Below are 26,832 nucleotides of genomic sequence, written 5' to 3'. Positions count from 1 at the left end.
TGTGTGTGTGTGTGTGTGTGTGTGTGTGTGTAGTGGTGGTGGTGGTGCTGCTGCTGCTGCTAGGGATTGAACCCAGAGCCTTGCACATACTAATCAAGCACTTACCTCTGATCCACATCCTTAGCCCCTCAAAGCAAACTCTTTTGAGCCCCTGTAAATATCAAAAGCAAGTTACATATATCCAGTATATAATGGCTCAGAATAAACATTTCTATTCCAAAAGAGAGAAATAGGATCACAGAAAGAAGAAGTGGGATGAAAACAAGACCAAAATCCAGCTGGGCCAAGAGGTCCTATAATACCTCCACATCTACTATCTAAGTAAGGCTCATGGCATCATGATATTCTCTCCAAAGGGCTCATGTAGTTCCACCCTCATGGCCTTGCTGGTTGCAATCCACATGGCTTCTCACTTGGCTTGTCTATGCTGGATTCCTGCAACTGCTCAACAGACTTTCCATATTACTGGAATCTCTTAATCTCGAGGTTCTACACAGCAGCTTCAGCTTCCTTCTCACATCTTCATGCTCACTCTCTCAAGGGTTGATTTAAGGACTTCCAACTTTGACACACCTTGCCTGGTGACCCAAGCCTTCCTTTGCAATCTCAGAAGAAGTCTCCATGACCACAATTCCAGCATCCTGCATTCTTTCAGAACCAGTGTCATGTGGTGGACACCAAAATCTGCCACCATCTCAAGTGGTAGCCAAGCTTCCTAGGACCCTGGCTGCAACCACCTCTTAGTGTCTAAGTGGTTGAGCACAATAAAACAACTTTCTAGGGATCCTTGTGCAATCAGCTTACCCCATGATGTCTTCTTAAAAGGATTTTTATTTGTACACTTTTGAGCCTGGGAGTATGATATCACCAATTCCTGAGATACCTTCTAGTCATCTTTCTTTTTTTTTCTGTTCAAAGTACTTAGCATCTCTTTAGTTGCTATGATCTCTTTAACAACCATACTTTTCTTAGCCCCAGTTTTACACTTTTCTGGCCAAACTGCAAGTTCTTCAAATCTCTGATTTGCTTTGTGAACCTGATGATCACAGTAGACCTGGCTAAAAGCTCCAACAGTATCCATGTTACTACCTGAATGCTGAGCTATCTTGAAATTTCCCCACCAGGTTAATTAGCCCATCTCCTTTAAATTCAGTCTCACAGAAAGTCTCAGGACATAGGCAAAATATACACAACTTCTTTTCCAGAATGTAACACAAATGGGGTCTAGTTCAATTTCCAGAAAATCCCTTATTATCTTCTGAAACCTCATGAGGCCAGTGTTTATTGTCCACAGTCTTATTGACATTCTTGACTTCTGAATTGCCATAAGAATCACCCCTTAAACTCCACTTATAAAATTGTAATGCTTTTCCAACTTGAGTCTCTAAACTTTTCAAAATTCCTCCCATTGAACTAGCTCAAAAGTTTTCTGAACCATGCAGGCAAGTTTGTCACAGCAGTGACTGTGCTTCTCAATGCCAATTTCTGTTTTGGTCAGTGTTGCATTGCTGGGAACAAAAGATCCAACAAGATAAACCTAAGGATAAAAAGTTTATTTTGACTCAGGGTCTCAGAGATTCAGTTCATGGTCAGACAACTCTAGAGTTCTGGGTCCAAGGTAAGGCTGAACATCATGGTGGGAAGTGTGTGGTAGAAGGAAGCAGCTCATTAAATGAGAAACAAGTAGAGAGAGAGAGAGAGAGCTGTGCTCACCAGGATAACACATAAATCCAAAGGAATGCTTCCAGTGACCTACTTTCTCCACCCAGACCCTGCATCACTACAATTACTATCAGTTAATCCATCAGTGGATTAATCCACTCCTGTGTTAAGGCTCTTATAATGGGATTATTTCACCTCTGAACATTCTTGCATTGTCCCACACATGAGCTTTTGGGGAAAATTCATATCTTAACCATAAGACTGGGAGGTAGAAAAGGCATTTAACAAGGGAGAATATGGAAGCTCAGAGGTATACAGTGATTTTTCCAAGGCTCAAACTGCTACTTACATTCAAGTTTTCTAATTTCAGATCCATCACAATTTCCAGTACAATGTGCTGCTTTACATTAAGATATGTTCAAAAAGATATTAAATATACAATGATGGGCATTCTCTGGCTACCAAAACCCTATTCAGAATTTTAAGATTGTTGTTTGAGAAAAATGATTGTTGTTTTCTAATTTCAGATCCATCACAATTTCCAGTACAATGTGCTGCTTTACATTAAGCTATGTTCAAAAAGATATTAAACATACAATGATGGGCATTCTCTGGCTACCAAAACCCTATTCAGAATTTTAAGATTGTTGTTTGAAAAAAATTGTGGCTCAGCGGTATAGCACCCGCCTAGCAGGCATCTGTGAGGCCCTGAGTTCAAACCTTAGCAACACATAAAAATAAATAAATAAATAAAGGTATTGTGTCCAACTACAGCTAGAAAATAAATATTTAATAAAATTAAAAATAAGTACCAAAACAGATAAGAAACTCATGCTATGTTCATTTAATTATTGTTCAATGAAAATATAGTACTTTAGAATTACCACAAGTTTTTCAATGGTTTAACTTTCAGGATGCTGAATATTTTGCAGGTCAAATATGAAATCAAGCAGTCAATACACTGAGAGCCAAACTGAAGTCCAAGAACACAGAATATATTTTGCTTTGTGTCATGTACCAAATGACTAATAGGCACCAAGGGTTCCCAGGGTTATAATTTCAGCCCAAGGTTCTGGTAACTACATGAAATCCTTGAGTGGTTTATGATATCATAAGGTAAAATTATAGCTCCCCATGGGCAAAAGTTGTTGAAAGGCTTTCAGCCATTGAGTACCATAACTAGCCTGTCCTCTATAGCAATTATAGGAAAAACTATATTAAATGCCTAGTCATGTTGACTAATGACTTCAGATATATAAGTTATTTTTTAAAATGAGAATGGCAGGCAGGCAATCATTCATACATCCATTCCATAAATATGTGTAAGTCACTATATACCTGGCACTAAGATAAGTAGACCAGTCAGATCCCTAACCCCTCCCTCAAAGAACTTTCATTCCAGTAGGGGAATAAGACATGAAATGTCTAGATGATGGTCAGAATGCTAAGCCAAGTGCATTAGCAGGAACTCACCAACTTGAGGAGGAAGGGGAAAATATCATCAGACAAAGCCTCCTTGAGGAAGTCAACAGAAAACTGAACTCTGAATGATGGATCACAATCATAAAGGAAAATTTAAAAGTTCATTCTTAACAAGCAAGTAACCAAAGAGACTGTGGAAAGAGAACACAGAGGTCCAACTTCCCTTTAACTAATAGGAAGAGCTATGTGGATATGCTAGAGGGAAAAGTGGGAAAGAATCAGAAAATAATGTGTAAAATAAAAATAATGTAACCAGGACATCAGTTAAAAATTATATGTAAACACATAGATTTATCATTACATATATAGGTATGTAATATATAGATATAAGTATACCACATGTATTATATTGTATGTAGCATATAAATATTATATATGTAATTTTGTGCATATATAGAGAGAAACAAAGTATGTATAACATAGTATATAAAGCTATATATACTTATGTATGTACACATGTATGTATACATACACATATGTGTGTGTATGTATATATATATATATATATATATATATATATATATATATATACACATATGTATGTTTTCATGAGTGTGTACCAGAGCAGAATTTGCAATGATGAAACACCAAACCATGTTCTATAAAATGCCTCATTTGCAGTCAGAAGAAAAAAAATATTTTAAGATGCAAAGACTATAGAGATAATATTCAAAGAGTAATTGGGATGACAAAATCAGATAAGATCATAAAATACTGTATTGAATGGAAAAACAGGTACAGGAGTCTAAAAGAGACCAAGAGGTTATTCAATGTGAAACATTTACCTAGTGAAGATCTAATTTCTTTTGGAGGAGAATACAAAGATTTCCACCATGTGATTGACCACACAGTCTTTTCTGAATAATATTTTGCCATCATTTCAAACAAATTATATTATTTTCAGTGATACAATTTTCATTTGTATTATATTTTACAATATCATGTACTTTCTCAGTTTAGTGACAAGATTTGGTAACAGTATAGTTTTAGCATAGTTAAATATAAATAAATCATCTAAAATTATAAAACAGAAAGTAAAAAATAGACACAAGAAAGATTATAACTTGAATATCTTATGGAGAAAACAAATTAGAGACACAAACCAATAGATCAAAATTCTTGTTTGAATATGCGTCCCAAGTTCTAAATAGGTATTTGTAAGGAAAAAAAAGTTTTGATATTTTTAAGTAATTATTGGTAATCCTACTCCCTAAAAGTTGGTTTCATTTAAAGAGCTATATTTTTGGAAAATGTCTCAACAATGTGCCATAAGATATGCTTTGATCTAATCTAAAAAATCGAAAATTTGATGAATATAGTTGAAAAAGTACAGAAATTATGATAAAATATGTTTTGTCTTTTTAGAGTTTATCTCAAATTTAAATAGTAAAGGTGACCTAAATATTTATTTACTCTGAAAGTCTGTGTTTTAAACAAGTATTATAATGAAACTATGAATATAATGAAATATTTTAGCCATTTTTGTACTAAACCCTTTAATATATTTTAAAAAGGAAGAACCTAGCCTCTGGGAATTGTAATTCTAGGATATCATTCCTAAGACAAGTGACATGTGATGACAAGTTTTAATAGCCCATTCATACTTGGAATTTTTATGCATTAATAATACTTGGAGTAAAAATGAAAAGCACTTTCCAAATGCAACAATAAAAGGAGATATTTGTGAAAATGTTTCATTCTCAAAAATCACCTTGGGCTGAGTCAAACCATGGAAAATTTTAGCTCACAAGAAAATTTTTCCTCCCCCCTTTCATCCCCCACCTAAAAAAATCACAAGGATGTGAAAACAGAGGATTATAATGGAAGCTGTCTTGCAACATTAACTGCAATGCTCATTTCCCTAAAAGCCATAATTCATGGCTGCTGTACAGCTATTTTCTTTTAGCAATTATGCATATTAGAGGAAAGTTTGAACACATAAAAAAACTAAACGCTGAGAGAAAATCAAGCCTCATAATAGACAAGTTTACTCAACTAGTTTTTCCTGACGGCAAATGTGAAAGCTAACTAGTCTGCCCCAGTCCAAAGCATACCTGGTCCAAAGAGGTTCCAAAGGCATGAAAACTACAGGATTTCCTGCCTGAAATTCCTGATTGACCCAGTAGAGGTCAAGTCCATCACTGGGAACGAACGGTACCTTTGTGGGAGGAGGAAGTTGGAAACCGCAGGCTGTCCTGGGAATTTAACACAAGAGTCACTCTTGTAAATAGACAAACTGCTGTGCAGAGTACCTACCTCAAATCTACTCTTCTTTCTTCATTTTCTTGTCTCCCTCTCTTCTTCTGAGGTTCATGGGGTATCATGGAAAGTACCTCATGAGAACCTCCCCATATCATCTGGTGCACCCCTATTCCAAAATGTGATTTCTATTTCTAAAATATGAAGTACCTGGCACTTGACAAACATTTACTGGGGGAGAGGGGGGAATTACCAAATTCTGTTTCAAGATTCCTCAATTTTGAGGTTGAATTTTGTCTCTCCTACGCAACTGGACTTTGTGACCTTAAGCACTTGTAGCATTGTCCTTGGGCAATTATAAGATAATGCATGTAAAATCCCTCAGCATATGGCTGCTCAGTATCAATACTCTGTAATTATTTTGTTACACCTAAATTCTCTACTTCCTTATAACCTCAGTTGTAATGACCAGGTAAATGAAGGACTTTTATATTAAATATAAGACCTGAGGACCCACTCTAGCTCATTTTTTTTTCTTAACAATAGAACAAGACCAAATGCATCCTTCACTTCTCCAGGAAGAATTACAGCCAACATTCATGGTATTCCGGATTTATGTGTAGACATACATCTTTAAAATAAAGCTTGTGACCATTTTTAAATAGGGAATCTCAGAAGAAGCTCAGAAGCATTACCAAGGAATATGAAATTTATTTGTAGAATTTACAGACTTATAATAACCCTCTAAGCAAGTCAAATAAATTTTAAATTTGAAAGAAAGACACACACACACACACACACACACACACACACAGAGGGAGGGAGCGAGGGAGGGAGGGAGGGAGGGAGGGAAAGAGAGAGAGAGACAGAGACAGAGAGAGAATATGAACTTTTATGTGTTCCTCCTTATCAGACTAATAAATCAGCCAACAAGCTATTCTCTATGTGTAGTCTATGGAGGATCCAAAGAATAAGGAACATAATTGTTGTCCTCAGAAAATTTACAATCATGTGAAGATTAAAATACTGCAATGAAACACAGAAAAGAAGTGTGTTCACCCTTGGACATTCAATAAATATGTCAACATCCTCGTCCATCCTAGAGTGGCTTTCCCACCTGGCTTGCTATCACATCATACCACTTTTCCCCTTCATAAATGTGTATATATATGATGAATTGATGGGTTCTTTGTTCTCAAACATGTCACCTAATCCAGGGATCCTTAGGTGGCAAATGAGACCAATCGGAAACATGCTTCAAACATTTCATCCAGATACCTTTGTTTCTTTTTTATTTTTCTATAGTCTTTTTTCTACCTATTAATAGAATTCCAAAATTAATAATGAGGCACTGCAATAGGCTCTAAAAGACTTCAGAAAAACATATTTCCTTCAGAAAGATGTATAAGTAAACAACTAATTATAAAACATTGTGATTAATGAAACAACAAAAATAGGTGAGAGGGAGACATAGAACCCATGAGGATGAGTAACTTTTGGAAGAAGATGGTAGAGAGCAAGGGTACCAAACAGGGTTCAAGGACAAATGGTGATTACTCTGGAACCAAAAGAAAATGGAAATTCCAGATAGAAGTAACAGCTTATGCAAATGGTAAAAGGCAAGACTGAGGCCAAATGACAAGAGCCCTGAGCTTGGTGACTGAAGATCTTGGTTCAGTTTCCGGATTCTCACTTAGAGTTGTTAACATGGCCTTGGTTACCAGTTCCTACAATAATACCACATAACAAGCAACTGTGAAACAGTTGTGGCATCCAACAAAAAGCATTTATGTAGCTCTCAAGTTTGCCAGATTTAGCTGACCTAATCAACACTCTGCATATTTTATGATCTGCTGGGTTTTGGATAATACAGGATAGATTCAATAATTTCCTGGGGTGATATGACTCTGCCCTAAATATCAAATCTCCAATAGGCTGATCAAGGCATGTTCTGCCCTAAATATCAAATCTCCAATAGGCTGATCAAGGCATGTCTTCCCATGGTGATAGCAGGGGCTATAACACAAACAAAAAGGTGCAAATACTTTTCCAATTCTATGCTGACATCAAGTCTGCTTACACTGCAGTGACCAAAGCAAGTCACGTGGCTGGGACCAGAGGCAGAGAGAGGGGACACTCTCAGTGATGTGGTAAAGCGTATGAGTCAAAAAGGAGGAATAACCCAATCATGCTGGTGCACACTTGTAATCCAAGCCACTTAGGAGGCTGAGGTAGGAAGATCACAAGTTCAAAGACAGGGTGGGCAACTTTAGCAGGACCCTGTCTCAAAATAAAATGAAAAGGACTGAGGCTGTAACTCAGTGGTAGAGCATTTGTCTATCACGTAGGAAGCCCTGAGTTCTATCCCTAGCACCATAAAGAAAAAAAAATAGGAAAGAATTGAAGCCCATTAGTATAATCAATTCACACCACCCACTTAATCTCTCTAGGGTTGGTTCTCTTTTCTATAAATGAAAGACACAACAATTCCCCTCCCGACATACCAGGGTGGTAAGGAAGAAATGTACAAAAAGCATTTTTGAAGTCTTTCAACTAAAAATAAATACATGAATAGCCAAAAAAGTTAAGGAAGTCTAAGAGATTGGTATCTCTCCATGGTTTATGCACCAGATAGTCACACACTTAAACCCCTACTTCTTGTTCTTAAGAAATTTATTATCTCAAAAATGCCTAGAAATTTTCCAAGCTATAATCAAAAAAAGGACATCTAAATGCCAAACTCTGCTCCAGAAAAGGGGGGAGAGTGAGATGACTTCAAGAATATTCATGATAACCACCCAAAACACCCACAATGGCTATATCTGGAGGAAGGAGTAGAGTCTCCTTGACTCATAAACTAGATCTGGTCTCTATCTCGCCATAATCAAGTCTTTGGTCTTGGACAAGTCACTCATACTTGAACAGTTCTGATTTCTTCCTCTGTAAACTGAGGGTTTTGAATTAAGTTATACATCATTTTAAATATTTTAGTTTTATAGTCTTTAATTCTGAAAAGAAACTATCCATTTGCAAATGAACCAGCTTATCTCAAAATCATCGGAACTATCAGTAAAAGAAAAAATAAAAGAAGAGATGATTTAGATGTTAATAACTAAGCAAATTTGTAAAATCTACTTTATGTATTTGACAAATAAAAGTGGAATATATTTTAAGGTGTACAATATGATGTTTTGATCTATTATATACACTGTGAAGTGACCATGGTTAACACATTCATAACCTCACATATACAATACAGTGCTGTAAATTATAGCCATTTAATTCTCAGAACTTATTATCTTATGAGTGAAAATTTATATCGTTTGACCAACATCCCCCATCTTCTCCACCCAGCCCCTGTCAGACATTGTTTGCTTTATGAGTTCATCTTTTTTTTTTTCTTGGATTCCACATTAAAGTAGAATCATACAGAATTTGTCTTTCTGTATCTGGCTTATTTCATTTTACACAATATCCTCTGGGTTGAGCCACATTGTCAAAAATGGAAGGATTTTCTCCCTTGATAGGGTTGAAAAGTATTCTACTTTATATACGTATATTTCTATATATATATATTTATTTATGCATATTTTTATATATTTATATACATTTTATATATTTATATATTATACCACAGTCTCTTTATCCATCCACCTATCTATCCACAGAAATTTATATTGCTTCCATGTCTTAGCTATTGTAAAGAATGCTGCAATAAACAGATATTTCTTCAAGTTACTGACTTCAATTCCTTTAGATATGTACCTAGAAGTAGGATTGTTGGATCTTATGATTGTTTTATTTATGAAATTCTATGCTATTTTCCCAAATGACTATACCAATTCATAATCCCACCAACAGTGTACATCCTTTATATGTATATCCTTTTAACCTTACCAACACTTACCACTTGATTTTTTATTTAAAAAGCTATTTTAACAGGTATGAGGTAATAATGCATTGTGGTTTCTCATTGCATGTCTTGTTGAGTAATGATTTTGAGTACTTTCTATTATACCTGGAAATCATTTATGTGTCTTCTTTGGGGAAATGTCTGTTTGTTATAGAGTTGTATGAGTTTCTTATGCATTTTGGATATTAGCCCACTATCAGACATACTGTTTTGCAAATATTCCATAGATGGTCTTTTCATTTTTTTTACCACTTTGCCATGCAGAAACTTTAGTTTAATGCAGTCACATTTTTTTATCTTTGATTTTGTTGCTTATGAAATTTGTTAGCTTGTTTTGGGTACAGGGAATTGAGTAAACCCAAGGGCCCTCTACTATTGAGCTATATCCCCAGTCATTTTTATTTTTTATTTTGAGGTATAGTGTCACTGAGTTGCCCACATTGGACTTGAACTTATGATCCATCTCTATCAGCTTCCCAAGTCTCTTGGATTACAGGTGTGCATCACCTTGTCTAGCTGCTGCCTGTGCCTTTGGAGTTATAATTATAAAATATTCCCAAGACCACAGTCAAGGAACTTTTCTGCCATGTTTTCTTCTAATATTTTTATAATTTCAGGTCTTATATTTATCATCCATTTTGAGTTGTTTTTGCATATGGTTTAAGACAAGACTCCAGTTTCATTCTTTTGCATGTGAATATCCAGTTTTCCCAACACCATGTATTGAAGAAACTCTCCTTTCTCCATTGTATATTATTGCCATTGTTGTTGAAATTCACTAGTTGGCCAGACAAGCATGGGTTTATTCTGAGTTCTCTATCTTGTTCTCTTGGTCTATGAGTCTGTTCTTAATATCAGTACCATTTTGCTTTGATGTCTATAACCTTCTAGTATGTTTCAAAATCAGGTAGTGTTATTCCTGTGGCTTTTTTGCTCCTCTCGCTCAGGGTTGCTTTGTCTATTTGAGGTCTTCGGGGGTTGCAAGATCATTAATTTTTTAATTAAAAATATGTTGTTATTTTAAAGTGAATACTGATATAACATGATAATTTTAAAATGGTCAAATAGAAATCACTCACAATTCTTTTTTGTTTGTTTTGTTTTGTTTTTTGCTTTGGGTGCTGCAGATGGAACCCAGGGCCTCACACATGCTAAACATGTGCTCTACCACTGAGCTATACTCCCTGCCCCACCATCACTTTTTTAAACCAATGAAATACATTTGATTTGTGTGATTGTATAAATTGACACCATGAGTCAGTTTTCCTTTACTCTTTCTCTATAGTGTGGTCATATAAATTCACCTAACACTTAATAAACATCTACTGTTACCATCTAGTCACCCAGAAAGTCAAATCATGGAGCTCATCTGTTCTTCCAGGTTTTACCAAGCCAGTTTCTACACATGAATTATGAACTTTTCATTTTATGCTCCTAGTTTGTGTGCTGTGAGTATTACTCAAGGTTGTGGAAACTGAATTGACATTCAGGTTAAGTCCCAGAGGCAGCACACGAGTGCAATATTTTAAATGTGTTCATGACATAGCTCCACTTAGCTGTCTTATCTTAACCAAATTGCTTAATCTCACTGATCCTCATTTTTCTCAACTGCAAACTTTATGAATCATTGCATTTTTTTATTACTGCATGAAAATTTTCTCAAATTTGCCAAAGAAAGAGAAAGAAAATGCTTTTTTTTTTTTTTAACTCAGCTGACTGCTGCCCTCTGATGCTTGGCTCACAAAACAAAATAGGACTTTAGTTGTGCTGCTCTTGTGATTCATTTAACTGGAGCAAATGTGCTGAATAGAGAAAGAAAGATAAGCAAACACTAGCTCAGTCATAAACTCGGAGATGGTTTCAAGTAGAAAAGCTGGGAGGGATGCCACAGGCAGGCTTCCCCGGGGGAGGAAGGGGAGACAGAAGGCATCCTATCCTCCCTGAATGCATTTGGAATAGATGCCTGGATTTTTGAGGGACCCCTCCTCATAATCAATGGCTCAATCACTAATTTCTTGAGTACTCCAGAGCAAAGACAGATTGGCCATTCAATCATGGCAAATGAAAGTATAAGATACAGGCAGATCACCCCAAGTGCTACCCAAGAGAAAAAGAAAACAAGAGGAAAGGATTTCTCTTATACTGACTATTCAGGGATTTGTCTTTCTGTTTATCTGACATTTTGTTGGAGCAGCCTCTGTTAGATGCTGGTTTCCTAGGGTCTATGTCAGAGGATGGCTGACCTTGAGGCTAAACCTCTTACTGATACTTTTACACCCAATCCACCTTGTGTGAAGGCCAAATGGGACATGCTTTGATATTTAATTCATCTGAGTTATATAATGAAATAAAAACTGGCATTAAAAAAAAAAAGTCCAATGCCATGAGGATGTCAGTAGAGTTGTGCCAAATGCCTTACATCACTAGGCTGGAGGTAAATTTATAGCTGTTTGCGTTCATTTGCATTTAATCAGCCCAGAATTGCTGACTCTAGATTCAGCAAGGACCTTCCCGCCTGCACAGTCTGCAGCCTACAGTAAATACCTTGCTGGTGAGGGGCGATGACTCGAGTGAGAAGTTTGAGTTCCACAGACCACAGGTCATTTTTCACCTAGAAATTTGGCTGTGGAGCAAGGCAATTATATAAACAAAAATCCAGGGTTATTTTGACACTGTGGCTTAAAGGATTACTCCTTTCCATTTTTTCCAAAGAGCCTCTGTAGCCTCAGTTTTGGCTCCAGCTTACTTGGTGCAAGCCTCAAGTCTTCCACCTTCCATGGAAACACAGCTTAAGAGGAATGATGATTCTAAACTATATTATGATAATAATTTCCTTTGAAAATCCCATGTAAGAAAATACCTCACATGGTAGTTAGGTTCTGGAATCAGCTCCTATGTCTAGATAGCAACACATACTCTAACAGCATGTGTTGAAGACCTGGGGAAATTTCTTTTATATCTCTGAACTTAAATTCCCCACTCATGAACTGGAGTTATTAACAGAACCTACCTCATAGGAGCATAATCGTACTGAAATAAGATGATAACTATAAGGGCCACATATATAATCAGCATAATAAATAATAGCTATTGATATTGACAAATTATTAGGGATTAATTAAGTTTCCACCTTGGGCTATTAGCTTCATGTGGGAGGACTGAACTCTTTCAAAGAGCCATTTTGCAGATTTTGTGAGTCTTGCAGTAGTTAGGGGAATAGCTGGCAAAGCCAAAAAACTATTTATACTGCGTACTATTGTTGTCCAGAATGACAGAACCACACAATCTGTCCAGCTCTCTTGTTTTCTGGATCCATCAGCTGAGATAAGTAGTTAGCAGCTCTGCACCTCAGAATTCTCATGTATAAATGATCTAATAATAGAGACCACATCAGGCGATTGTTGTAAAGATCTTGAAAATTCACATGTATAAAGCACTTCAACAGTGCCTAGCACATGCTGAGCTACATCATCATCACCATTGTAATTATTATTGCTCCATGCTTCTTTGTTCAGAGAAAATTGTATTAACAGCATATATTAGTGAAATAATCAGACATGTAAGGGAGAAATGAACCTAACTGCACAAGATGATCCAACAGGAAAAGAGATATTTTTTCTGATTTGATTAAAGTAACAGATAAAACTGTGTTTGTTATGTGCAACACGATGTTTTAAATGTATACAAATTATGGGATGGATAAATCTACCTAATTGACATATGAATTATCTCATATGGTTATCATTTTGTGATGAGAATACTTAACATTCAACTCTCAGTATTTTTAAAGATTATATCACTAGCTATATTCACCATCTGTATAATAAGTCTTATTCCTACTATATAACCATAATTTTTTTATTAACTCTTCAACTCACCTTCCAACTTTCTCAGACTCTGGTAACCACTATTCTACCCTCAACTTTTATAAGATCAATTTCTTTTTGGATTTCAGCTATGATTCACCTCATCATGTTTTTGTCTTTCTGTGCCTGGCTTATTTCCCTCAGCAATAATATCCTCCAGGTACATCCATGTTGTTGCAAATTATAGGATTTCATTCCTTATTACCAATTAGTATTACTTTGTTTATATGTACCCCATTAGCTTTATCCACTGATGACCACTTAGTTTGATTTCATATTTTGGCTATTACAAACAGTGCTGTAACAACTGTGGGAGTATGGATATCTCTTTAACATGCAGGTTTTATTTCCTTTGGGTATATATACTGCTTCTGGATTACTGGATCAGATGGCAGTTCTATTTTTAATTTTTGAGGAAGCTCCATACTGCTTTTGGTAACAGCTATATTAATTTACATTTCTGCCAAAGTGTACAAAGATTCCCTTTTCTTCACATTTTCTACACTTTTTATCTTTTGTGGTTTTGTAATAGCTATTCTCACAGGCACAAGGTGATATCTCATTGTGATGTTGATTTGCATTTCGCTCATGATTAGTAAGGTTGAAATATTTTTTCATGTATCCGTTGTCCAACTGTGTGTCTGTTTCAGGTTTTTTGCCCATTTATAATAGTGTTATTTTTTTCTTGCTATTGCATTCAGTTCTTCATATATTTTGGATATTAACATATTGTCAGATGTGTACCTTGCAAATATTTTCTACCATTCTGTAGGTTGCTCCTCATGTTGTTGATTTTTTTCCCCTTTGCTGTGCAGAAGTTTTGTTTTGGTTTGTTTGTTTTTGATATAATTCCATGTGTCCATATTTGCTTTTGTTGTCTGTACTTTTAAGGTCATGTTCAAAAAAGTCTGCCCAGACTAATGTTATGGAGAAGAAAACATGTCCTCCCTGTGTTTTCCCTTATTTGTTTCATAGTTTCAATTTTTATTTATGTCTTTAATCCATTTCAAGTTGATATTTGTATATGGTATCTTCCTTCTACATAGGTATACTCAGTTTTCTCAACACCATTTATCAAAGATGAATCCCAATTGTGGATTCTCGGGAACTTTGTTGAAAGTCTCTTGGCTATAAACAGGTGAATTTATTCCATTTGTCTATCTGTCCATTTAAAATAGGATTTGAGGGAGATTTTTGAGATGACAATTGGAGGGGGCTCAGTAAACTGAAAAGGATAGGCTGTTCCAGATGAACAAGATAAGAGGACATTAGGACCAAGGACAGAGAAGAAGCAAAACGAAATGACCTTCGTGGAAGATAAGAAAGAACCAGAAACAAAGAAGTAGAACATCTGTCGTAGAACAGCAATGATTCCTTTGTAGAAATCCTATAATTCTTTGGTTTTATCTTTAGAGTGTCTAAAGGCAAACGCTTCACTTGGATACCATGACAATAGACCCCATTGTTGTATTACCAAAAAAAGCAAAATACCAAATGAGATGCCAGGGACTTCTAGAAGCTCAGTAAATGCATACTATTGCAGGCTAATGCAGGCTATTTCATGGATGTTGCTAAGCAAATTTAATTCAGATTATTTCTTCTAGGATGAAACAAAGACTGGAAACTTATGTTTCATAAATAGTAGATGGGGGAATGTTGTTGAATATTTATTTTATCAGTCACATTCATGTGGAGAAGTTGATGGATTATATTGGATCCCAAATTAGGATTTGTCAAGCTCACATTTGCATTATCTGTGTGACCTGGAACAAGTTCCTTCTTTACTTTTCTCCTTATAGGCCTAAATCTCCTTCAAGAAGGAGGACGGTGTAATGTTCAGGCTCTGGAGTCAGACTGAGTTCAGAACTCTTCTTTATGCTTATTGACTGAATTCTCTGGGGCAAGTCGTTTAAACTAAAGTCTTGGTTTCTCATACGAAAGATAAATATAATAATACTTAGTGTCATCTTTGTGTGGTTTAAATCATATAATCCATCCTAAGGTGTTAGCACAATGTTTGACACGTGGGGAAAGTCAAATAAATGGAAATTATTTATATTGCTACCTATAAAATTAATGAATGGGGTGACATAGCTCAGCAGTAGTGACCCTGGGTTTACACAGCCAAAAAAAAGATGTGAAAAATAAATGAATGGACTGAATAATCTTTAACATCTCCTCCAGTTATTCATCTTTCCACTATCTTGGATTTTTATAGTTTCCCAACTTTAGCATCTCCCTTCTAATTCATTCCCTAACTCCCAAACAAAAACCGAGTGGAAAAAAAGAAACAAAAAGATGACTGCTATAGCAAGGGAGATGTGTATGAGGATGTGTATGTGTACAGGGTGGAGTATGTGTATATAAGGGAGGAAGGAGCAGGGCTCAGCCCTACACCTACTGCCAGCACTGCTAGACAGTCAACCCAAGTATCTGAACCCCTAGGACACAGAATGCATGTCTTATTTTAGGTAACTTAGCCAATCCATTTAGCTTGTTTTTTACCATTTATGAATTGAACATAGAAGCCATCAGACTTTTTGTGCCTTGTGAATGGAATAATACGCATGGATGAGTTTTGTAAACAGCACAGTTCAAATGTTGCCGTTGTTGCTGTTGTTTCTAAAACTGTGATAAACATCTTGTTTAAAAACCTGAAGGGAATGGGCTGTTAGTCTTATTTTTGTAAGCTGGTTTTAGTCATTTGGATTAAATTGATCATTATGTTTGAGAGATATAAGCCTTATCTATAGTTTCTCAAAAAGAGAAACCTTCCCTGAAGGCAACAATGTGCTGGAGAAATACAATATACTAGAGGTAATATGTACTAGAGATAAGTGAACTAGAGATTAATAGTACAAGTTCTCAGGTTTCTGGATTCATTTCCCTGCTCTGCTATTTTCTGGTTGTATGGCTTTGAGCAAGTTGCTTAATCACTCCAAGCTCCAGTTCCTCCATCTTTAAAATGGGGATAATGACTGTATGTCCTAAAAAGAACTGTTATGAGGATTAAACGAGGTGATGAATTTAAGTTCTTGGCATAGTGCCTGGAATGGAGGAGACACCCAATAAGGATTAGCTTATTAGGAAAATAATGGAAGGGCTGGGGTTGTAGCTCAGTGGTTGAGCGCTTTCCTAGCATGCATAAGGCACTGGGTTCAATCCTCAGCACCACATAAAATAAATAAATAAATAAAACAAAGATATTGTGTCCATCTACAACTAAAAAAAAATAATGTTTAAAAAAAGAAAATAATGCCTTGTGTGTAAATAGAGATATGATAAATTGTGTTATAAAGGTGTATTAAGAATTGTAATGCAAAAAAAGAGAGAGCTCATGTATAATGGCATTATTTGACATGAACATACTTTATATACAGAGTTACAAAAAATTGTGCTGTGAGTGGATAATTATGAATGTAATGCATTTCACTATTGTCATGTATGTAAGAAATAAATAAGAAATAAGAAAAAAGAAAATGATAGACATAATATAGAATTAATAAATATTTATAAATATTTATTATAAATTAATAAATAAATAATTCCAGCTTTGATGAGTCGGCAGGTATAAAAAGCCAGGGTGAAAAGGCTGAGGAATAGAGGGAAGCACAAAGAAAAAGATGGAATGAATAACTCCACTAACATGAGTAGATATGGAAATAGTCAGTTCTCATAAACTCAGGTTGTAGAGGTTGTCCCCAAAACACCTGCCTTTAGGATAGCATTTAAAATTTGTCCGCGTGTGATACTACCACTTCAACTTGAAATTTGGTGACCAGAGTTTTCTTTTACTTATTGGCCATTGAAAGAAACAAAGGACTATAGTTGTCAGGATCTACTAGAAGACTGATACACCAGGGCAGACGGAAATGGGTTTGTCATCTTACTAAAGCCTAAGTATCAGCTTGCTGAGATTAATCACACCTACCTCTGCTCATTTACCTGCAAATGTGGATCTTCTCAAAAGAATGGTAGGATTGTAGAGTGGAGAGGAAAACTAGAAATGTGGGAGTTAAGGAGATAGTTATATCTACATTGTCCTACTGAAGTTCAGCAAACATTTTCTGATTGGGCCAGATAGTAAAAATTTTAGTCTATGTGAATCAGACAGTCTCTTGCGCACCTACTCAGCTCCACTGGATATAGCACAGGAGCAGCCACACACAGTATGTAAATGAATGGGCAGGACTGTGGTCCAATAAAACTTGATTTACAAAAACAGGTGGCAGGCTGAATTTGACCCATGGGCCCTATTCTGCTGACCCATCGTCTATATAATGACTGGATGCAATGATTCAAGTTGTCAGAAGGAACAGGTCCAAAGCTCCTATAAATCAAGCTTGTAGTTGAAGAATGTTGTTGACTATAGATAGCTGACCTAACATAAAGGGTCGTCTCCAGACAGAAAATGAAGGGAAAGGCAGTAAACTGCTTAACTTTAGATAGAGAAAGCATCTTTTGTAGAAGAAGAATAACATGGAAAAAATGAAGCATAAGATGTAACCAGAACTCACATTTGAAGGGCTCAAAAACATCATTTTCAGCCTTATGTTTCTGTATTCTAAAGTCCAGAACATGAATAACAGCCAGGAGGAAGATATGTCCTTGTTTGCCAGGGACAGTTCTAGTGTGTCTGTTGTCCCTGTATAATTACCAACAGTGACCTCTTTTTAAAAAGTGTCCTTGTTTACAATATAAATTGTATGACCACAACTATAATAACCAAAATTGTTATGAAACTGTTGCAAAAATAGGTACATACTTACCATTTCACCAAAGCTTGAACAATAGGTCTATAAATGCAGAATGTAATACTAGATAAGAGGAAGTAAGGGCTTTGAGTCAGACAGGTTCAAATCCAATCTTATTTTTTGCAGGTTTTAAACAATGCACTCAATCTCCCTGAATCTCAGTTTTTTCATATGCAACAATAAATAATAAAAGTAGTGATCTTGTTATATTTAAATGTATTAGCATACAGTAAATATCCAAAAATACTGTCATTAATTTTATTACTATTATCATTATTATATATTTAAATGGAATAAATTTGTTGAGTGGGAATTCAAAGTCATCTTTTATATGTGAAAGATATGCTTCAAGAGGAGTAATTTGCTTAACACTAGAGACATGCAAACCAATTTAACAGCACTTTCTGGTGAGATTATAAACTTGCTATTGAAAGTCTGGTCCACAAACCATGGTAGCATCATCAACCAGGAATTCTTTCATGCAAAATCTCCAACCTAGACCTAAGGATTAAGAAACTTTATTTTGAAGAAATTCAGTGTTGTACATTTTACCATGTTATGAATGATTCAGACTTTAGTGGATTAAAGTACATAGATGATTTAAAAGTCACTTTGAAACCTGAAACCACTTGGCATTATAGTCCATGGGTTTGGAGTGGATAAAATACCATCATGGGAAGAAGCTGGTATACCCCTTCTACCGGGCAAGCTAAAAATGACCCTTTCCTCCCAATTCCAAAGAACATTGTACAATGTCCAGTAGCTACATTCCACGTATGATTTAAGTACCAATCGCATTAAGGTACAAATATAGATCTTTTTTTAAAAAGAGAGAGAGAGAGAGAGAGAATTTTAATATTTATTTTTTAGCTTTCAGTGGATACAACATCTTTGTTTGTATGTGGTGCTGAGGATCGAACCAGGCCGCAGGCATGTCAGGCAAGCGCGCTACCGCTTGAGCCACATCCCCAGCCTCAAATATAGATCTTAAATAAACCCTAGAGCATTGGGATTATTTTTCATCTGAGGCATCCTTCCTACTTTGATCATAGTGGTTTCTTTCCTAAGTTTATTTCCATTTGTTTTGAGCTTCTTCCCTGCTTTCTGGGAAATGCATGTCTGATTGTTCTTCATGTGCTCTAGGTAGAGTTCAGCATTTCATTAATACTGAACAATTCACATACAAATAGATAGTTTAACCTTAGATATTTCCCCAAGGCTCAAAGAGGTTGATGCAAATATAAACAGAATTGGAAGAGCGGGTAAAGTGTTCAGCTGAAACTTTAAAGAATACTTTTCTCTGTGGGACTTCCTGGTGATGGTTGTAATACAGCTCAAATGCTTTAGCTCTTTGTATACTTTTATCCTCCTTCCTTGATGCAGGCTTTCTGACATCCCTAGCTGGCTGAATCACACACAGGGCAGACTACGCTGGCCGACTGGGTTGCATCAATCGCTTCTTAGATCACTTTTCCAATTCTATTATTCTGTGACTGCTGAGTAGTATGCTGTTATTTTCCATTAGAACCTCACACAGATAATAAAAAAGAATATCTCACTTTGAAAGAATTAAGATAACAATTAGAAGGGGGAAATAATCTTTAAGGGAAAAGAAAAAGAGATAGGATAAAAGTATGAAATTTGTAATGCATCAAGCCTAAAAGGATTTCATGTCAAAAATGACGATTCACTTATTATCCCTGTATGTACCAAGAATCTCCTAAGTGCCAAGTACTGTAGCATGATGGTGATGATGCTGCTGATGATGGTGATGATGATGATTGCAGCTAATATTTGCTGAGGACTTATGACCACATGAATGAGCTAGTAGAAATTTATATCTAGCCAGGAAGGCAGATTTAGCAAATAATTCCAATGTTATCAGTGCTATGTGAAACTGAAGGTGCAATAGATGAGTGTTTCAGATGACCTGACCCCAAGCTTAGGGTCAATGAATGCTTCCTTGAGGAAATGGCATGTAAGAGTTAACGAGATAAAGGAGAAGTAGCAATAGGGAAATAGATCACCCCCAGACAGAGCCAAGGTTGTGTAAACAGCTCTGATCAAGCAGTTGGAAGAACTGAGAAAATTGACAAAAGTACAGAGGGTAAGGAGTAAGAATAGGGAAATGAAATTAGAAAAAAGGCAGGAATAGAATCATGCCAAACCTTAGAGTCCAGGGTAAAGTCTGGACTTTATCCCAAGGGTGGATAGGGAGCCGTGGATGATGATCAGATCATCTTTGAGTTCTAAGATGCCTGAGGAAGTTGGAGAGGAACATGTGGAGGGTGGAGATTATGATGACTCAGACCATTGAAGTTGTAGGTAAAACATCTCCACGTAAGAGTGAGGCTAACAGAATGCATCATCTCCTATTCATTCATGCTTTAGGGGAACTTTCCACTCTCCAAACCTCAAAACCACTGCCTCCACAGAGTCACATGAGGCCAGTGTGGAAGCTGATGAGCAAATAGCAGCCAGAAGTTATGGAAAAGATAAAATACAAAGAGCCAGTCCTGAACCCAATTCTGAGCCTGGGTCTACTGGGTCCTACCTCCTTCCTAGTGCCTGGAAAAGAAAGGATACCCTTTCTTTTCAGCAGAGCAAATAAATCCCAGAAAGGCAGAGTTTGCCTAGAAACTGTTCATTGGCCATAAAAGTATTGCCACAGGATAAGGTGAGGAAACAGACTCCAGGAAGAGAGTCTTTTCATATACAAGACAAAAGTATGTTATTTAATGATCCTATGTTCCTTGACCTTAAAGAAAAGGCTTAATGGCAATGCTTAAGTGGTAGGCCAAGCTGTTAGCACTTTTTGTACAAAATGAATGAAAGAGCCATCATCTCCCTGTGTTCAAAGAATAGCTATGAATTAATCCTTTATCAAGCATTCCATTGATCAATTACTTGATGGAAGCCATTGGGAATACCATGGTGAGTTAAACTAGACAAGATTCTTGTTTACAGAGTTCCAGCCCAGTGAAGAAGTTAAGAATCTAGGCATTAATGAAATGTTAACACAACTACACTTATGTATGTACAACTACATCTTTATGTATAATATGAAGACTTGTTCATCTCTATGAAAATGTGGTCATTAGCTACCCAAACCTAAGTGTCTTAATCTGTAAAATAAGAAAATAACATCTATTCCATGATTATTGTGAGGATTATAAAGGTTTGAAACCCTTAACTCTGGCACATAACTAGCAGATTGTGCAAAGATCAGACCCAGGGAGTGAGTATGACATATGTCAGAAGCAGTGTTTTACAGGGGTCAAAGCCGAATTCTTCCATCAGACTGTCCGGGTTCAAATCCCAGGTGCTGCTTTTACTATCTCTGTGACCTTGGACAAATGTCAAACTTTCTATTGTTCAGTTTCTTCATCTGTGAGAGGAATATAGTGAAAATACCTAGGTCACAGGTTTCTCAAGTGGATCAGAAGAAATGATTCATGGAAATGTAAAGGTTTGCTTAAATAAACAGCTAGAGTACATAGTTTGTAAGTACGTAGTTTGCTGTATTGGTATAGATAAATAAGCAATTAATCACTTTTATTGTTATCACTTTGGGTAGTAGGGTGAAACTATATAAGACCAAAGACTTCGCACAGAAGATCTTGATGTAGGCCTTAAAAAAAAATGAATAGGTGTTGTACAGAGAAAATGCTGATGAATTTGCTTTTCTCCATCCATAGGACAGCAATTTGCTATTGTGAGAATTGCCAGGGGGTTGAAGTCTCAAGGAGAATATTAAGAAAAGGCTGATGAGTTCCCTCTAATAATCACCGTCACTCCAGTTACTGCTGTGAATTGGAAGACAGGATGATGGGGTGGATAACAACCAGAGCTTTGAAATCAGACAGATTCTGGTTCTGATCCAATCCCTACTACTTCCAGCTGCATGATCTTACACCAATTACTTCATTTCTCTGAGTTGCGGTATACTGCTCTTCAAAAGAAAGTGGTAATAGTGTCCTCCTGTGAAGCCATCATGAGGATTAAACAAGATAATGCACATGAAGTGCTGAGTACCATGTTTGGCACATGATAAGTACTCAGTAAATGTTAACTGTTGTTATTGTTTATGCCTCATTAAGGTTGCACTGACATAAAATGTTAGAATTTGTATGAAGTAATTACATTAAACAAAGGGCCTAATACCATATTACCTACTCCACAGTGGGGTATCCAAAGAAATATCATGAATAACCAGGGGATCCGTTCCTATATGGCAGTGACTGCAGGAAGTTTTTTCTACTTATAAACATTATATATGTTTCTGAAGACAACCCATAACTTAAAAATAAACATTATTATTTCATCACCAGTCATACAGCTATTGCTAATATCTTTATATATTTTCTTCCAAGGGATGTGTGTGTGTGTGCCTGTTTTCATATGTGATACTTATGGGAATTATGGTATTTAAATAAATATGCACATATTTAATTTTGGTCATGATATAAAAACTTTTTCCATTTTTTTCATATGAGCAGCTGCCAAATTTTATAAGCATATTTTACAAACTTGTTTTATAGATTTCATGACATCTTATAAGGACATGGTATATAGTTTATTTAATTATGGTCATATTGCCTTTAGTGTGTGTCAGAATTACTTCAACTTTGATTATAAGGTATTTGTTACCATATCCAGTGAGTTCTCTATCTTTTTCATTGAGAGTTGTAAACAACTTGAAAGCCTAATTAATTTTTAAAGAGTGCTGTATTTTCTCCTTCCATAGGAAAACAATTACAAATATGTATTTACATAAACTATTGCCTAAAATTTCAGATTTTTGAAGTTCATGAAGCCCATTTATGGACCCATGGTCCCCACAACTTATAGTCAGAACCAGTGTTATAAAATACATCAATATGAAACAGAATAAAAAAGTTCAAAAACTTTACTGTAACATTGGTGGAGAAGTGTAGCCCTAAAACTTCAGGTTATTGGGCTGGGATTGTGGCTTAGTGGTAGAGTGCTTGCCTAACATATGTGAGGCACTGGGTTCAATTCTCAGCACAACATATAAATAAATAAAATAAAAGGTCCATCAACAACTTAAAAAAAACTTCAGGATATTTCATCACTTTCATAATATGGCCCAATTTCAGTTTGTTCTTAAATTTGAAATTGTCCAAGTTTTAGATCCCATATTAAGGCTTCTCCCAGATTTCACTGAGTAACTTTTCATGTGATGTATCTTTTCTATCCTTAGTGACGAAAAGGTCTCAGCAGGACTCCCAGTGCACTGCCCATCCTCACCATGCAGTCTTGCTTCCTGGAGAACTATGACATTACTGAGTCTACTCCTGCTACCCCTCACCTCCACTGATCTCAACTTTCTTACACACTATTCCTTCCAAGGAAATATACAGCATGACTCAGCATTGGATAATACAATTTCATAAAGGAACAAGAGCATTTCATAATAATACCAAAAATAAAATCAACACACTTAACATGTAATATAACTGATACTTAAGAAAGTAATAAGAATTATAGTGCATTCCACTATTATATATAAATTAAAAAAATTAAATTAAAATTAAAACTTAAATAAAAATAAAAAAGAGAGGGATAAGTTCACAATGTTGAGTCAGGTATATTTTAATCTGAGGATGCAAGGTTTTTAATTAGGCCTCTGTGTTGGTCTAACTAAGGGGATCATAATCTTCGATTTATTATCTTAATTACATATTTCAAAATACAATTTAGAATATAAAGCTGATTCTACATGCCAAGTTGTACAGTTTTTAATCATTATCATAGGTTGTCAATATAAAGAAAAAAAATGTTGTGTCCTTTGGATTTCTTGTTCCCATCTGTTTGCTTCTGAAGATAGAACAATTTCTGATGTGAAAACTGGGATATGGAAGAGGATGTACCTGTATCTGCACATCTTTGTTATATGTTTGTGCCTCTGTGTGTTTTAAAAGTCCTAAAAATTGTCCCTGGGTTCCAAATAATAATGAAAAAGGAAAAATTTGGAAACAATTCTAATAGTAACTTATATTAAAACCATTTCTTTTCTCCTTCAGCTGCACCATCCGTCCCAAGGCTTCCGGTTTGGAACTGTCCGGGAGAGCAGTGCTGAAGATTATGTGAGGCAAAGCTTCCCAGAGATGCATGAGTATATGAGGAGGTACAATGTTCCAGCCACCCCTGATGGAGTGCAGTACCTCAAGTGAGTGTCAACCTCTTAGATCCTAAAAGTTCTCACTGAAAGAGATGTCATTTTGCTACTGGTGCAATTTATTCTTGTTGTTGTTTTTTTAATGACAAGTATTTCCACTGTGTTCAGTAGTATCACACTGTGTGGGACCCAGAAGGTAGTATGGCAGTATGGAATATGTGCATTTAATTATGTGGCCTCTATTACTAGTTACCTGCCTAGTCTCAAGTTGGCAGTAGCTTTGCTCCAAGAGCCAGTGGAGTCATTAGTGTAGCAGATGGTGGGGGAAATAAAAGCTGGCTTGGCATCACTTGAGAAAACAATGGTGCTGAAATGATCAAACACACAGGGAATATGGCCAGGGGATAAAGTGTCCCAAAGCAATCCTTTCCTTCACAGTGAATCTCTAAGCCCATGGAATGCCTACTCTTGCCATGAGGAAATGGAATTCATCTTAGGGATTTCCTGTAGAAAAGAGAAAAGATAGAAGGCAGTGCTTCCCATGTCTGCATCCTTCTCTTCAGAATTTATGAAAAGCAATCAAAGGCAATCACATTGCCATGGCAGATCATCAGAGCCTGTGATTCAGTGAACTGAATGCAGAGGAGAACCATGAAGTTATGGGTCTGCTTGTCGAGTCTGCCTAGGAAAGTGAATGCATGGATCCCAATAAGCACCACTGCCTGAGGGTGAGCAGTTCTCTCCCTCCCACTTGGCATTAGGGCAATAACAGGCATCCAGCCCTCCAATCCTTATAATTGTGCAGCATTGGGAAGCTGGTTTCTCTATGGTCAGCTACAATAATCTCCCCAATGGACAACAGGGCCTGCCACCTCAAGTTCTTAAAAGAGAGGAAATAAAAGATTTTATGGAACATAAGGGTTTTGTGTTTCTTAAGAGTTCTAGTAATAGGCCCCTTAAACAATTTTATGGACTTTTAATGAGAGCTTGGAGAGGAAGCCACACATTCTTAGATTTGCAAAGTATATATGATGCTTAAGTACTATGAAATGGCACTTTTAATTTTGCAAAAACATCAGAACATTAGAGTCCCTCTCTGGCACAGAGTTTAGAGCTCCATTGCCTCCCAGATCCTCTTCTGTATGTATTCCTTCCTTCAGGCAAATACATAGTGGAGAGAGAGAATGAGATGTCAGGGAAATAGCATTGGGCTCCCAGCTAGATAATGGCTGACAAACTGAGTTCTGCTGGCAGTGTGACAAGCATGAGATGAACCACTGCTGGGGTTCCCAGCATTTCCTCTTCACCCCATGCATTCATTTATTCCAGTGACTTTACGTGAGAAGGTTCCCATACCCAGCATTGGCCCTACCTTAGCCTGGAGAGAAGCAATCATTAGAAAAGTAGTCACAGATGAAGAAGGCCTGAAATAAGTAAGCTTTCCATGGCAATGCAGCTAACAAGTGGCAGAATCAGGACTAGAGCCAGTTCTTTGTAATCCAATCGCTACTTCAAGCTGGTTTGGAAATCATAATGAAAGGTCCTTGATGATCAAAGAATAATCCATGTTACAGAAACATCTGTGTTCCAGTTAGTATCTGGGAACTAGTTAGACATGCAAGATGCCAGGCTCCATCCCAAACCAACTGCATCCAAATCTGCATTGCAACAAGTTCCCCAGATGAGTCACTGATTGATGTGGAAGAGAAATACAGGCAGAGCTTATCATTACTACCACTTCACTGCTCTCTCATCCTTCTTTCTCTACTTTTGACCTAGTCACTACTGGTACTCTTAGACATTACTCAAAGCAATTGCAGTCTTCATGTTATCCCGCCCTTCTAGCATCCCAAAGCTCTTACTTACAGGGAACAACACCCAAAGTCATTGTACTTGAAAGTCACCTGTGTCCTTTGTCTCTCCCATCAAAATTCTCCCAACCTTATACCAACTCTCTCAGGGCCCTGCTCCCTAAAGTAACAATTTAATAATAAATTAATCCTATTAAAATGTACACTTCTTTCAGTATATTAATATATGACTTTGTAGCATGTAATATGTATTTTTAAATAAATGCTCAAAAAAAAAGAGCATGATTCCATAATGAGAGAATCAACTGGAGGCCCTATCAACTACAATAGTGACTCAGTCCAGAAGCTATAATACCTGAATCACACTTGGCCACTTCTTCACCAGTGACTCATGGTCCCAGGGGAGTCTGTGTGAGATGATTGCTTCCAGTTCCTACGCAATAGAAATCTGATATAACCAACTGCACTTTTTCATTCCAAAATTAAGAATAGTTGTATAAATATATGGATGGAACTGAGAGGTGATTTCATGTTGGTTAAAGCCAAACATGAACTTTGTTATAACTTAAATTCAGTACCTCTGGAAAAGAGGATACTTTTTAAAAATTTTTTATTTCACTTACTGGAAGAGAATGAAAAGTAAGCAATGGTAATTGGCACCAAAAAGAAAAGTTAAACTACTTACTATGTGTCCATGTGTGATCCAAACAGATCCATCCACGTAAAGATATGTTTCCTGCCAAGTGATGAACTCTATACCTGTCTAGGGACGTCTTTCTCTTTTAAATTTTTGATGAGCCCTAGCCTTGTTCTTCTCTGAGTTTAGAAACTATTTCTCTGCGTTGAATTTGAACAGCCTTATTCCTTGTTCTAAGATACCACACTGAGGCCAAATGGAATAGAGAAGAGTTGTTTTCTTTGCAAAGCTGTTTAGATAACCCTAAGTATAGAATAGCCTTTCTTTAATATATGTATGTCCTACTGGCTGAAGATTAAAAAAAAA

At 36.4% G+C, this 26,832-nt stretch overlaps 1 protein-coding gene across 2 annotated transcripts in view; it reads left to right on the top strand.

Annotated features, from left to right (window-relative positions):
* The window catches only part of Grin3a (glutamate ionotropic receptor NMDA type subunit 3A), a 163,678-nt gene that overhangs the window by 83,494 nt on the left and 53,352 nt on the right, over positions 1–26,832 (top strand). For both annotated transcript variants that reach the window (XM_005326338.4, XM_040286111.2), the window contains exon 4: positions 23,924–24,069. In XM_005326338.4, coding sequence (XP_005326395.2) covers positions 23,924–24,069 — 146 coding nt within the window. The remainder of the gene's footprint in view (positions 1–23,923; positions 24,070–26,832) is intronic.

Source organism: Ictidomys tridecemlineatus, chromosome 4 (genome assembly GCF_052094955.1).
Source record: "Ictidomys tridecemlineatus isolate mIctTri1 chromosome 4, mIctTri1.hap1, whole genome shotgun sequence".
Classification (NCBI taxonomy): Eukaryota; Metazoa; Chordata; class Mammalia; order Rodentia; family Sciuridae; genus Ictidomys; species Ictidomys tridecemlineatus.
Note: the sequence above shows the minus strand (reverse complement) of the source record. Positions and strands in the feature narration are given on the sequence as shown.